This window comes from Phalangium opilio, unplaced genomic scaffold (genome assembly GCF_054372755.1).
Source record: "Phalangium opilio isolate 3A_F unplaced genomic scaffold, DU_Popi_V2 ptg000662l_1, whole genome shotgun sequence".
Classification (NCBI taxonomy): domain Eukaryota; kingdom Metazoa; phylum Arthropoda; class Arachnida; order Opiliones; family Phalangiidae; genus Phalangium; species Phalangium opilio.
This window is the reverse complement of record NW_028324246.1, coordinates 1,976,167-1,988,945: the sequence shown is the minus strand read 5'-3', so window position 1 is coordinate 1,988,945 and position 12,779 is coordinate 1,976,167. Positions and strand designations below refer to the sequence as shown.

At 37.4% G+C, this 12,779-nt stretch overlaps 3 protein-coding genes across 5 annotated transcripts in view; 1 reads left to right on the top strand and 2 right to left on the bottom strand.

Annotated features, from left to right (window-relative positions):
- LOC149588341 (uncharacterized) overlaps nt 1-9,494 on the top strand; it is a 50,094-nt gene extending 40,600 nt beyond the window's left edge. Inside the window, exons 10-11 of one of the 3 annotated variants that reach the window (XR_016380042.1) lie at nt 8,381-8,522; nt 8,668-9,494. Coding sequence is in view for 1 of the 3 variants with exons in the window: in XM_089863126.1 (XP_089719252.1) it covers nt 8,381-8,435 (55 nt within the window). In the remaining 2 variants the exon portion in view is untranslated. Of the gene's footprint in view, nt 1-8,380 lie in introns of all 3 variants that reach the window. The other 2 variants (XR_016380041.1, XM_089863126.1) reach the window with 2 other exon arrangements.
- LOC149588342 (uncharacterized) lies at nt 4,958-8,290 on the bottom strand. Its single transcript, XM_089862879.1, has 4 exons — nt 8,152-8,290; nt 5,583-5,705; nt 5,297-5,441; nt 4,958-5,221 (listed from the first exon to the last, which is right to left on the bottom strand). Exons 1-4 carry the CDS (start codon nt 8,226-8,228, stop codon nt 4,958-4,960), a joined length of 609 nt encoding a protein of 202 aa, XP_089719005.1. The 5' UTR covers nt 8,229-8,290.
- Nucleotides 9,495-9,583: 89 nt separating the features above from the next.
- On the bottom strand, nt 9,584-12,733 carry LOC149588340 (putative fatty acyl-CoA reductase CG5065). The gene is made up of 8 exons (XM_089863133.1): nt 12,558-12,733; nt 12,375-12,491; nt 12,093-12,259; nt 11,837-12,025; nt 11,136-11,364; nt 10,674-11,077; nt 10,354-10,611; nt 9,584-9,721 (listed from the first exon to the last, which is right to left on the bottom strand). Exons 1-8 carry the CDS (start codon nt 12,654-12,656, stop codon nt 9,622-9,624), a joined length of 1,563 nt encoding a protein of 520 aa, XP_089719259.1. The 5' UTR covers nt 12,657-12,733; the 3' UTR covers nt 9,584-9,621.
- Nucleotides 12,734-12,779: the final 46 nt, after the last annotated feature.

Genomic DNA, 12,779 nt, shown 5'->3' with positions numbered 1-12,779 from the left:
TTTCTATGGGCGCCTGTAGAAATGTTTAACCCGCAATACACCATTTCAGCGGATAAGCTACCCAACAGGGGCAATTTGTTTTAATATTAAAAATAGTTTAAATATTTAACTATAACTAAAAATACTATATTAATTTTTTAATATTAAAAATAGTTTAAATGATTAAACACAATTAAAAATACTATTATTTTTTAATTAATATCTTTAAATTATACATTTTTAAGTAATTATTTTATTAATTAAAAATAACTTTGTCATTGATTATTAAAAATAATTTAAACCTACAAACTAATTAAACAACTTTACTTATTAATAGTAAAAATATTCAAATATAATTAAAATTACTATATTCTTTTTTAATTAATACCATTAAATTAAACAATTAATTATCTCATTTGAACTAAAAATAACTCCAGCATTGAGTATTAAAAAAATAATTTAATTAAACAACTTTACTAATTAACGTATGAATACCTGAAATTATTCGAGGGGTAGGACATTTGGAGCGCTAAAATGCCCGACCCCTAGAGTTTTCTTGGCACGGTTAAGGTCTTAAACGATGGAGTTGCTCGTTGTTTTGGGTGGGGGTGGGGTAGGGGGCTTGACATCTTAATCGAACGGGCGGGAAAAGACATAAGGGTTGAGGGGTGGCGTGGCAGAGGTCACTAATGGCAAAAAGCTCAACGTTAAATAATGTACACTATATCCGTAACATCGCAGTTAGCCTCAGATAGAGAAGCCATTTTTTCTCCTTCTTCTTCGCCATGACAACCGTTACGTATAGCCCTCTCGCTCGTGAAATCATATAAAGGCGGGAAAAAAAAAGAAAGCGCGCGCTTTGACATCACCTCGTGCACTATCCTCGCGTTCATCTCCAATGGATTAATGAAGTCAAAGGTGGGGAAAGGAGATAGAGGGGGTCTTCGACATTATTATTACAATACCAAACTCTATTCCTATTACTAAGGTGAACTTACCGATAGATTTTTCTCACTCATTCATCGAAAATAGATGAATGAACTCAAAGGCGGGGGAGAGGGTTAGAAGGGTCAATTCACCTACCTACAAATCTCTCCGCCTTTGAAACTCTATTCCCGTTAATAAGATGAACATACTGATGGATTTCCTATTTTTCTCCACAGTGTTGCCGGACTTCCTCTGAAATATATTAGTGGGCAATGTTATATATTACCGGACTCGAAAGTGACCTTGAAGGTTGCGTTCGTGACGTCACGTGAAAGTCCACTGTGTACGTTTCTTAGATAAGAAAAGCGAGCGTGCCCTTTATTGTTTAGCCGGACTTTTTTTTTCGTTAGGAAAGTTTTCTTTGGGACCCGTTGTGTAAGAGAGAGAGAGAGAGAGAGAGAGGGTGTGAGGGGTGGGGGCCCATTTGGCGGGGGTCAAAGTGGCCGCGAAACCTCATCCATCAACCCCGGAAGGCCCCAAAACCCCTCCTTGGACGAGTTTCCCCTTCGTAATATAGAGAGAGGCCCCGTTCAAACCAATACCCCCTGGAAAAAATGCCCTAAAAACCAACGTGATCGAGGGGTCGGATACTCCTAATCTATACTTAAAATTCTTTATTCATTTATTTACCAAATAGATCGCGTTTTAGGGTGACCACAAATATAATCAAAGTTTGGGTCCCGCATAGTCTATACATACTTTAATAGAACGGCCTTTTTCTAAATATAAAAGGGAAAATATAACAAAAAAATAAATGATTTCTCATTACAATATAAATAGCATTTAATTAGTCTTAAAAACTACTGCGCCATCCGCCATTGTTTTAGTGGCGTCTGCTATCCAGAAAAGTTTGGTTGAATCAACCCCAGCTGACACCTCTAAACATGGCGAGACAGTAGTCAGCGTTTTTAAGACCAATTAAATCCTAATTACTTTTAAATAAGAGATCATTTATTTATTTTTTTAATTTTCCCTTCTTTTAAGGTACGCTGTTACGTTGCCTGAGCCTTTCCTTCAAGCAATTTAAAGGTGAAGTATCCGAGCACTTTGACCGTTAGGCCTTGGCTTTAATATTAAACCGCACATACTCTGTTTAATAAAGAAAAATATCTCGAGCTTATATCAGAAAACTTTTGGAAAGATTTCTTATATTTTTATTTTTATTCGAAAAAAAGCTCCTCGCGAAAAAAATAGGCTTAGCAATTTTTTTCTTTTATTTTTAGTTTTAATCTCTTTTTCTTTCTCTCTCTCTTTTCCGTTGTTTCACTAATCTCGATTTTTCCGCTAACAATAGAGAGCTTTCAGATGGGATAGTAGCAGGTCACACCCTCCCAAGTCTTACCGCTGTTCTGGTAGCCATATTGGGTGGTCTCAGCTTTAAACCCACCAATATGGCAGTGTGAATTATGTCACGAGACTCAGCTCCTCCTCCATCTGAAAGCTCTCTATACTACCTTCAGTAACTGTTATCGTACGCAGCGCTGCGCGTATCGGAGACCTATTTTTTTTACTGTACGGTACGGTTTTTCGAACTTCCGGTTTCAACGTCACGCTGCGCATCGATGAGACACCGAACGCACCGACTGTAAGAGTAGGGTTTTCTCGACGCTTATGTGTTTCGTGACGTCATTTTTAATGGCAACTGATAAATTTGTCAAATAACAGACCTTTTCCATGTTAAAAAAAGGGTGTAAGCAACCCCCAGCATCGGGACGTACTCTGTCCACTCTCATGATACAAAAGGACTACAGCGCAGGCGCCAAAAAGCGAGATGAAAGGCAAAGTTTTACCCCCATGTCTTCCCTCTTAGCTACCTCGTGAAACATTTTAACGATTGTTCAAATTATAAAAAGAATTATTATTACTAAGATAATCATCTAATTTGATTTCAAAATAGTTTTCGGAAATAGATTAAATGATAACGAAATTGGTTAAGCCTTGGTACTACGTGAACAGTTTGAAACTTTGAATATGCCGAAGCAGACGACATTTTGATTGAGACGTAATAACGAACGAGTCGAACAACGCACCGAAAATGCGTTCAACCATTTATAACGTAGCGGTACCAAAAAAGGCCCCGTTGTAAGTTACTGAACGTAGTCACGATTTGTTATATTAAAGGTATCAACGTTGTAGCAAAGGGAGGGGGGGAGCCAGTGTTATTTCTGTCTTTTCTCTTTGTTATTGATAAAAATATCGGTCCCTAAAGAAACTGCGATCTCTCTCGTTCTACTTATAGAATCTATACCAAATCGATACGGGTAGAGGGGGGGTCTGTGGGTACCAAAAATCCTTCCCCCCTGGTGAACCCCTTAAACTAATGCCTAACCTATTAATATATAACTTACGAACGATTTGTTTTGAATTTTTAATTCAAATATCTTTTAGACAAGAAAACAGTTAAAATTTTTGGAACTGCGCTTATTGGTTACAAATGGGTTGTATTATTACTCCTAGCTGATAGAGAGAGGGTATATACAGGGTGTTCCTGATAAGTCTGCATGCATAAATTAAGGGGGAATTTTCTTTGGGTGCATACACGATTTTGAGTCGAAAATGTAACTTCTATCTCCATTTTGCTTGCCCTAAGGGTTAGCTACTGTTTTCGAGTTATGATTTGACTTGTGTTTTAGGGATGACCTCTTAAATTAGAAATCACTGACTTAATCAGACAATTTCTTAATTAAATTTAATGGGTCATCTGTAAAATACTCTGGATGCAATCTTAACTGGTAACAGTGTCCCTTAGGGTAAACAAAATGGAATCGTAGAAGTTACATTTTCGACTCAAAATCGTCCATGCACCCAATGAACATCCCCCTTAATTTATGCATGCAGACTCCTCAGAAACACCCTGTATATTCGAATATCGATGCCCGGGGGGATGGGGGAAGGGAATAATAGGGGGTGGGAAGTTATTTCTCTCTGATTAATCGTTCTCGGATGACAAAAAATTAATGAGGTCAAACCTCCGCGGGACTTTGGATCGTTCCATCATCAGAGAAGGAGAAAAGAGATAGAAATGCATTTTCAACTCCATCTATATTTATTCTCCTACTCTTTTCTTATCACCCCCCTCTTACAGCCCCTTCTTAAAGGGAGGGTGAAAACGATTCAGGAAAATTAAGTGATTTTTTTATCGACTTTTCTACTAATGTCGACCAATCTGCATAATTAAACATCCAGGAAATACCATCCTCCGAATGATTTTAAAATTCAGACTAGTTTTGATAGCTTTCATGGATAATTTAAAATGTGCACCTCCGACCAATCGCGTAATTCCCTGCCTTTTTGTTATTAAAAATCCGCGTGGCACGTGATCTATGTCGAATGAGCGCGAGTTTTGATCATAATTGCACGAGATGTGTCATGGCGCGAGATATAGAGCGTAGAATGGCAGGGCGTTACGCGATTGGTTGGAGGTGCCAATTTCAGATTATGCATGAAATCTCAAACTAATTTGAATTTTAAAATAATTCGGAGGCTGGTGTTTCCTGAATGTTTCACTATGCGACTGGTTTTATAATTAGTAGAAGAATCGTTTAAAAAAACAGCTTGATTTTCCTTTTCACTCTCCCTTTTAAAGGATAGCATCCAAAGGCGTATTTTCATTTTTTCTCGCACCCGCTCAACACGATAATTGGTTGAAAACCTTCTTTTAAATTAGACAGAGTTTTTACAAGAGAAGATCCGATCTATTCAAACTTGTTTTATTGTCTTTTAAATGAAACTTTGTTTATATTTTTAAAAGAAAATCACAGAAACAAAACAAAATTAAAGCTAACCTATAAAGAAAAAAAACATAAATTAAAATTAATAATTAAACAATATAATTATATTATATTTTCGTGGTAAAACTATCATAGCCAAACAATTAAGTTTTATAGTTTATATCGAGGGGCTTAACCAACACTATCGGATTCCCGATTACGCTAAGTGAGTAGCCCCTCGTTTAAAATATATCGTGTCAAGTCATCCCGGCCGGTGTTATTCACATGGGAGTGGTTATCCCCTTTTCCTTACGGGCTAGTTCGACGTCCTCCTGGAAGATAACGTCTTCTTCTTTTTCGTTTCTTTGCGTCATCACTTTCAGTTGTCCTTTAAAAGGCTTGTATTGTCCGTAAGACCAAGTACCCGCGCATTCTCCTTGCACTAAATGGTTCTTCTGGGCTTTGGGTTCAGCTCGTTGACGGGAAGCCATCATGGTAGCGTTCTTTTTGCTTCTTTGCGCCGTCACGTAGGGACTGACGAAAGCCTAAATATCGAATTGTCAAAAGAAGATCTCTCTAAGCCTTTGTTACTTTTTGTTAGAATGGCGTTGGTTGCTAACCTGTTGAGTGAACTTAGTGCCCCTGAACTTGTGTCTTTGGTAATAAAGGATAATGGACTCTAGATATGGAAATGGAAAGTCGTTGAAGTAGTACAAGTCGTTCAATTTATTGATGTTATGGTGAGCCACGTGACCGTTTGACATCCTGCAAAGATAAACCGAGTGTGACGTATACTAACCTCACAGCGAAGATCAGGTCAGATGAAGCGGAACTTTACAATAACCCCTCATTTAAACCATAATCTTGCGGGGTTGGAATGATTTTTTGACCTCGCTTTTGACTCACTTGACGGCCAGGCTCGTTTTCTCTCTCTCTTTATCTTGGTAAACGATGTAAGTGCCCACTTTCTGCGCACTGTCCTCTAAGATTTCCTCAACATCTTCTTTACTTAAAACCAAGGGATCCACTCTATAAGACATTGTAAGAAATAAATGGTTAATTATTATTTTGCTTAATTACTCGGTGCCTGATTGAGCTAACCCTAAGTAATTAGTATCGTTGTAAAGCGGAGAAATAGGACTATGATATACTCGAAGGACATCACCGTGGCTCTAATAGAACCACGAGTTAAAATTTGTCGTGTAAATAAGCCCATGTTAACCCATGGAGAGAATGTTTAGTAACATTTGACTTAATTACTTGGGACCTGATTGTAGTAACCAGTGGTGTCGCCAGGGGTTTTTTGGAGGCGCTTTAGCCCCCTGAAAAGTCTCTGAAGCCCCTCCTAAAATTTCTTAAAAGCGCCCCCTTATATTTACCGAAAGCCTGTTCTAATTATTCAGTTGGGGGTTAATTGAAGTATTTACACATATAGGAACACTATATTTATATCATCTAGAGCGTATGTATGCAGTCGTAACCGTCTATTTTTATGACTTTTCTATAGCCTCAATCGCCTGTCTTCCGAAGCAAGGTGTAAAAAATAATTTCTCCCCGTCCTCTACCCACTAAAGTACCGAGGATCTGTGAATCAAATAATTGAAATTTTGCCATTAACTGCCCCCCCCCTCAATTAAACACACCTACTAGTAGTCACACTCCCCACTAGTAACCCTAAGTATTTAGTATCGTTGAAAGGGGGAGAATTAAAGCTATAACATACTCAAAGGACTTCCCCGTGTATCTCATAGAACCAGAGTTATAACACTTCAAAGTGAAGGCGTCAAAATACTAGTTCATAAAGTCATATTAGGTCATTTGGTATGAATTAGGTTAACGGCTTAATTAGATAATTTCTAATTTGGTCCATCATTATATTTTCCGCGGCCGTCAGTGACTGACAAAAAATGACACAAAAAAAAATAATAAAAATATTTAATTTTTATCACGTATCGAAAATTTCGCAATTTCCGCTGATTGTTATTGTTATTAGCTAAGCCTAAAAATATTTCTCGTTAGTCAATCAGTAATTCGGAATGATTTAAAAATAATAGTGACGTTTGCCATGAAAATGAATAAAAAGAACAAAACTCGTACATGGCAAATTCGTTCGAGGAACCACGTTACGAATATTCATAAATAAAATTAAGCCAAAATTCTTATACAATACTTATATATACAGGGTGTTTCTGATAAGTCTGCATGCATAAATTAAGGGGGATGTTCTTTGGGTGCACGGTTTTGAGTCGAAAATGTAGTAACTTCTATCTCCATCTTGTAACTGTCCGGGACACTGTTTTCGAGTGTTTTAGGGATGACCCCTTAATTAAATTAGAAATCATTGTTTAAATCTGTTTCTTAATTAAATTTAAGGGGCCATTCGTTAAATACTACAATCCAATCTTAACTTTAAACAGTGTCCCTTATGGCAAACAAAATGGAGATAGAACTTACTACATTTTCGACTCAAAATCGACCGTGCACCCAAAGAACATCCCCCTTAATTTATGCATGCAGATTTATCAGAAACACCCTGTAAATGGAAATAATTGAATCGAGGTGTCGGATATTATTATAATAAAGAAACAGCTGAGTGAAATTCAATCTATTTCGTAGTCGTTCGGGCTCAGTCAAGTGTATGACCTCTCAAATAACAACCGTACCTTGAAATACAGTTTCTCCGTTAAAAAATAATTAAAAAAAAATAAATGTTTCGGGGAAAATTTAAAATATTTGGGTGAACAAATTTAGAACGATTTTTTGTTACGTATTTTTCAAGTTCACACTTGGTCGATTTGTTATCAAATTTACCTATATTTAAATTTAGTCTCCCCTCCCCCCCACCAAATACGTCATATCTTAATATAATGCTTGCTAAAGTACAGTATAGATAGTAGTTTCGGATTTTAGTCGATGAGGAAAGTGTTTTGAAATACGAAGGTCATCGTTATACAGAACGAACGAACGAATACTTTTATGTATTCGGTAAAACACTATGTACCCAACACCTACATTTTGTGTTGCTTTTGAAAAACGTAATACTTCTAGCTCTAGACTGCCTCTGTACTTTCAGAAGTTTCCCTTTAAATTATATAAACTTTTGACTGATAAATAATTTTTTAAGATACTTTTGTAGGGAAAACCAAACCACTTAGACACTGTATTCTTTTAGGTCACTGCGTAATTAAATTGCTGTATTTGCTTTCCGAGCCGCTTAAATACTATAAAAATCAGTAGGTTTATAGTGGGGTCCTTGTTGCAATATAAAAAATCAAGCCATTTAGAGGCTATATAATTTTCTAGGTGAGTGATTGAGTTTGACAGCGTAATTTCCAGCGTTTAAACTTTCTAAGCCTCTTAAATACTATAAAATCAGTAGAAGTACTGTACAAAAAATAATATTATAATATACGGGTTCAAATAAATCAACATTTAATTATAAATAAAATAAAATTAATTAAAGTTAATTACTTACCGAAACCAATTCTTATTTCCATTTCTCGAACCTGAATTGAATCTCAAAGAACTAGCACCCGAATAATTATTACCCATTACGGTAATTAGTTATTAATTACTCGGACGCCGTGATAATTAAGCCCAATTACTCCTCTCCTACGTAATTAATATTCGGTAACTAAAAATAAGTTTATTCTAAAACTAATTCATATTTAAGAAACGACTTAAATTCCGATTGATTTTGACAGAAAACATACACGGCGAGAAATTGTATGTTCGAACTTTACCAGCGCAGCTTTTTAACTAAAGAGAGCTTAGAGAGAGGGAGAGGAAAACAGAAAGAGAGAGTTGGAAATTTTATACGTGACGTCAAACACCTGTTGGTTTGAGGTAAACTACCAGCGCATCAACGCATCAACGTAAAAATATAATTTGAACAATTTCGCTTTTTTCCCCTCAAACTTTTCCGTGTCTAAGTCGAGGGGTAAAAAAAAACCTGATTTGAATTTTAATATCTTGAACTCGGTTAATTTAGGGACATCAGAATTTCTTATTGTAATGATTTCAAGCGATTTGACTTAAGAATAACTTCAAAACTAGTAAGGTCCCCTCGATGGCCTCGCTATGGTATGGATGGTATTATAAGTTCATAAGATATGTTCACCATAAGTTTGTCACTGGTAACTTAGAAACTGGAGCTTGTCATGAAGTGAATAAGGTAGGTCATAGATTCGAGGTAAAGCGACGCCTGGTGACTGGGGCGCTGTCAAAGGCTTAGTAAACAGACTAAATAGGAAGATGGAAGTCCTGCAAAATTAACCACCGAGTGTAGGACTTCAATTCTCGCTTCCGTCGTTCTCGAACTAGGTCTCAGTATGTCTCTAGCATTACAAAGTATTGAAAGAGTTATACTTATGGAAGGAACATATCTTATAAACTTATGATGGTATATATACAATTACTTATAAAAGCGTGCCGTGGGCTTTTTTTATATCATTGGAAGTGACTTTACCACATTTTTAATGAAAGGGGGAAGATGACCGCATCGGTTTTAATTAAGATGGAAACAACTTTCATTATCACAGCGCGGATGTTCAAACGAAGGCGGAGTTAAAACAGGAATCTTAAAAGATAGTGTGTAATAGTTTATGTCAAATCTAGGTATAATAATGCCTGCAGTTCCTCAAAACAGGTTTGTTATAAATTCCTAAGATTCGAGTGAGAGAATAATCCCGAATTGAAGAATGAAGATTACTTAAAATATTTAATAAGAAATTTGACAAATCTTTACGGCTATAGCCACAAATGTATTAAATTTTATTGAATCTAATTTTTTTTTAGAAAACAGGGGTAATACTAGCTATTAAAAATAAACATCGCACAAACTTAACCTAATATAAAACAATGTTAAAAATAAAACAAATGGGAGTAATTTAAGCCAAAAAAATAATAACCTTGATGAATGAATGATTAATTGATTAATTGCAATTTAGAGTATCGAAGGCCATTTGATTTTGATGACGTAATAGGCACCAATTGACACTGTTCCCCAAAATACAAAGTTCATGGCCATATTCAAATACCTAAGCCTGTTAATAACATTTGGAAGGATTAATTGTTAGACTAAAACGGTTTAAGTACTTGATTGATGTTAGCATAGATTCACAAGATGTATGTTCTAGCCTATAAGTTTGACACTGGTTATTGAGAGCTAGTCATGAAGCGACTTATGTCATAGCTTCTAGTGAGGCCCTGTCAAATGCTTAGTACAAACTAAATAGGTATAGATGGACTGCAAAACCAAGTGTAGTCAATAGAGCTATCTCAGAAGCCTTAGTGTGACGTCACCCATACTACTTGTCTATAGAACTTAAGCGGTACCAAACATGGCCGCCCACTGCCAAAGCTAATCCGTAACGTTTAACCTAGGCACTGACGTCACAACTGAGATACCTCTATTCTCGCTTTCGTTCTCGAACTAGCTCTCAGCATTACGAAGCATAGAGTAATGTCAGTTCTACGTATGCAAACGTCATACCCTTCTATCTCTTAGCTCAGTGTCATCCCCCTACCAGGCGTGTACAGTATCCCCTCCTACAAAAGCGCGCCTGGAGGGAGGGATACACAGTCTACTCCCCTCTCTACCGACACTAGTCTATAGGTATAGTGTCATACTTATGGAACATATCTTATATAATTATGATGTTAGGCAATTACTGACCGTCTAAGATTAACCCTGGCTTCAATGACGTTATTATCGGCTTCGTCCAAAATATACCTTCGCATTCCTCTTATATGATTTTGGATGGCGATCGGCCATTCGATAGAATCGATATCGAAATTGAAAAGGACGCGATCGGTGTCCGGTAAAGTCTCCCATAATTCGATGACGTTTCGAGTGTCAAATTTCCACGACCTGGTACTGAAATACGCCACGGCGTCGTACCCTTTCAAGGACTTGTTCAAGTAGTCGCAGAATCTGCACCACAAAAGAGATAAAATATAAAACATGTTGAAGGGAAGATCCTACTACTTGCTTACCTCGGTTCTTTCCCGAGTATTTTGAGGACAGCATCCCCGATGACGGCGGGGGCGTAATGCCGGAAACATATGTCCAACCAGTAAAGGAAATTGGATGGAGAAAGTGTGCCCTCGTTAGCCGAGTAAGTCGTGAATTTAGGATACCTGAAGGTGTTGATACTGGGCCATTCCATGCCGGCCACCCGACTAACGTCTTCGATCGTTGACCAACGAACTGGGTTGGTTCCGTTCGAAGAACAATTGTAGATCAACAGGCATTTGTCCTTATTGGCCGGCCTGGATTGTTCGTTAGTCGCGTTCTTCCATCCAACGACAATCACGAGGTTGATGACCAAATCGACGGGCATAAAATCACCGATGACCGAACGGTCAATCTTGACTGCTTTCATCAATCCCAAGTATGCCTACAATAAATTTAAGTTAAGCCTTTAACTTTCCCTCGTGACTTCATTTTCTTCTTACCGTCATGTAGGCACCGGTGACACCGTTGAAGGAATCAACCCAACCGGGAAGTGGTTCTTTCCAGGAAGCTGTCACTATAGATGGACGCACTATGGCCACTGCTGGTAAGATCAACCGGGCTTCTTCTTGCAAGTACGATTCGGTGATGGCTTTTGTCAAGGTGTAAGTGTTTGGACGACCCACTATCAATTTGGAACAGACCCGTTCCAGCATCTCCTGATCCATCCACCTAAAACGGGGGTGATAATTAACCCGTGACCAGAAGGGGATAATAGAAGGATGACACTCTGTATCCTATTAATACTTTAGTTATGTAACTTGATTCTTTTGTTTGCTCTCCCGCTCATCTCACTTCAGAAGGGCATTGTACCGTACTAGGGTGATTTCTATAACTGTTTGGTATTTACTAAATCCTCAGCAATCAACCCCTGCACAAACCTTGATAGTTTTGACGTGAGACAAAAACACACAAGCGCATGCATGCGCCTTGGCAAATAATTAAGCGCTAATAGAGTAATGATGAGGGGGAACTATTTATCGAGTATGTGATTCGGTTTAGTAACCTTGAACACTCCAAATGTAAAATGATGTTGGGAAGAATCATGTTGCAATTACCCCGCTTTGTGCTCGTACACTTCTCTCAAAGAGACGTATTATATACTTCTGCCGTAACGTATCTATTAAGTACAACAAATACTTACTCCAAGGCTGTAAGCAGATGAGAAGCGCTGACGTTCCTCGGGTTGCCGTATATCTTTTCTTCGATGGTATCGGACCGATCGCAATGGGCGTAACAAGTGGAGACGTGTACGAAAGACTTCAAATTGCGCATGCCCCGAGATAACTCAACGACGCGTTTCGTTCCCAGTAAGTTAATCGTTAATGATTTCCTTTGGTAATTAACAATTAAGAATTTATATAATAAACCTCCTATTTAAGTTTTATTTTAAAATTTACCTTAATGGTTCCTGAAATCTGACCGTAGCGGCAGAATGAAACACGACCGAAACTTCCTCTTGAAGTATGGCCCTTTCTTTCTCCGATAAACCCAAGTCCGGTAAGGATATGTCACCGTCGATTGCCACTACCTTTTTCAAGGTTTCCCTTGACAACCTCGCGAATACCTTTAATTATAACCTTGCAGTTAATTAAAATTCAAAACCCAGCCTCGTAACGTCAACGTTTTTTTAATTGAGAGTCCACGCGTTGACGTTTCAAGTTCGGGTTGCATTTTTTTACTCGAGATCGCAAAAATATTTCAAGTCGATTTTGAACGGAAAGGTCCATCCTCGGTCGCAATAGAATATAAATTTTAACGATTCCAGGACAAGCGTACAATAATTTTTCCACTAAAACCTAATTTAATATTTAATTTTTAATTAAAATTAAATTAAATTAAACTACCTTCCTTAATAAACTTACCTTTCCCATGAAACCAGTCGCCCCAGTTACAAAAATACTCTTTCCATCATAAAATTGGGAAACTTGGGACCATTCGGTGTTGGGTTCAGAGTTACTCATGATTAGTTTAATTTAATTTAAAGTACTTAACTAATTATAAAAACAATTCTAATTCTAACGAGAAACGTAAGGTCGAAATACACTCGACAACTAATATTCAGCAAATAATTTACAGCTCGCTCT

Excerpts from the sequence above, each read along its gene's own strand:
- LOC149588340 (XM_089863133.1), bottom strand. The coding sequence starts at position 12,656 with ATGAGTAACTCTGAACCCAACACCGAATGGTCCCAAGTTTCCCAATTT. Across the intron at positions 11,365-11,836 it reads CATCTGCTTACAGCCTTGGA|GTGGATGGATCAGGAGATGC; the intron begins GTAAGTATTTGT and ends CCCCCGTTTTAG. Across the intron at positions 10,612-10,673 it reads ATACTCGGGAAAGAACCGAG|ATTCTGCGACTACTTGAACA; the intron begins GTAAGCAAGTAG and ends TTTGTGGTGCAG.
- LOC149588342 (XM_089862879.1), bottom strand. The coding sequence starts at position 8,228 with ATGGGTAATAATTATTCGGGTGCTAGTTCTTTGAGATTCAATTCAGGT. Across the intron at positions 5,706-8,151 it reads GGAAATAAGAATTGGTTTCG|AGTGGATCCCTTGGTTTTAA; the intron begins GTAAGTAATTAA and ends AATGTCTTATAG. Across the intron at positions 5,222-5,296 it reads GCACTAAGTTCACTCAACAG|GCTTTCGTCAGTCCCTACGT; the intron begins GTTAGCAACCAA and ends TTCGATATTTAG.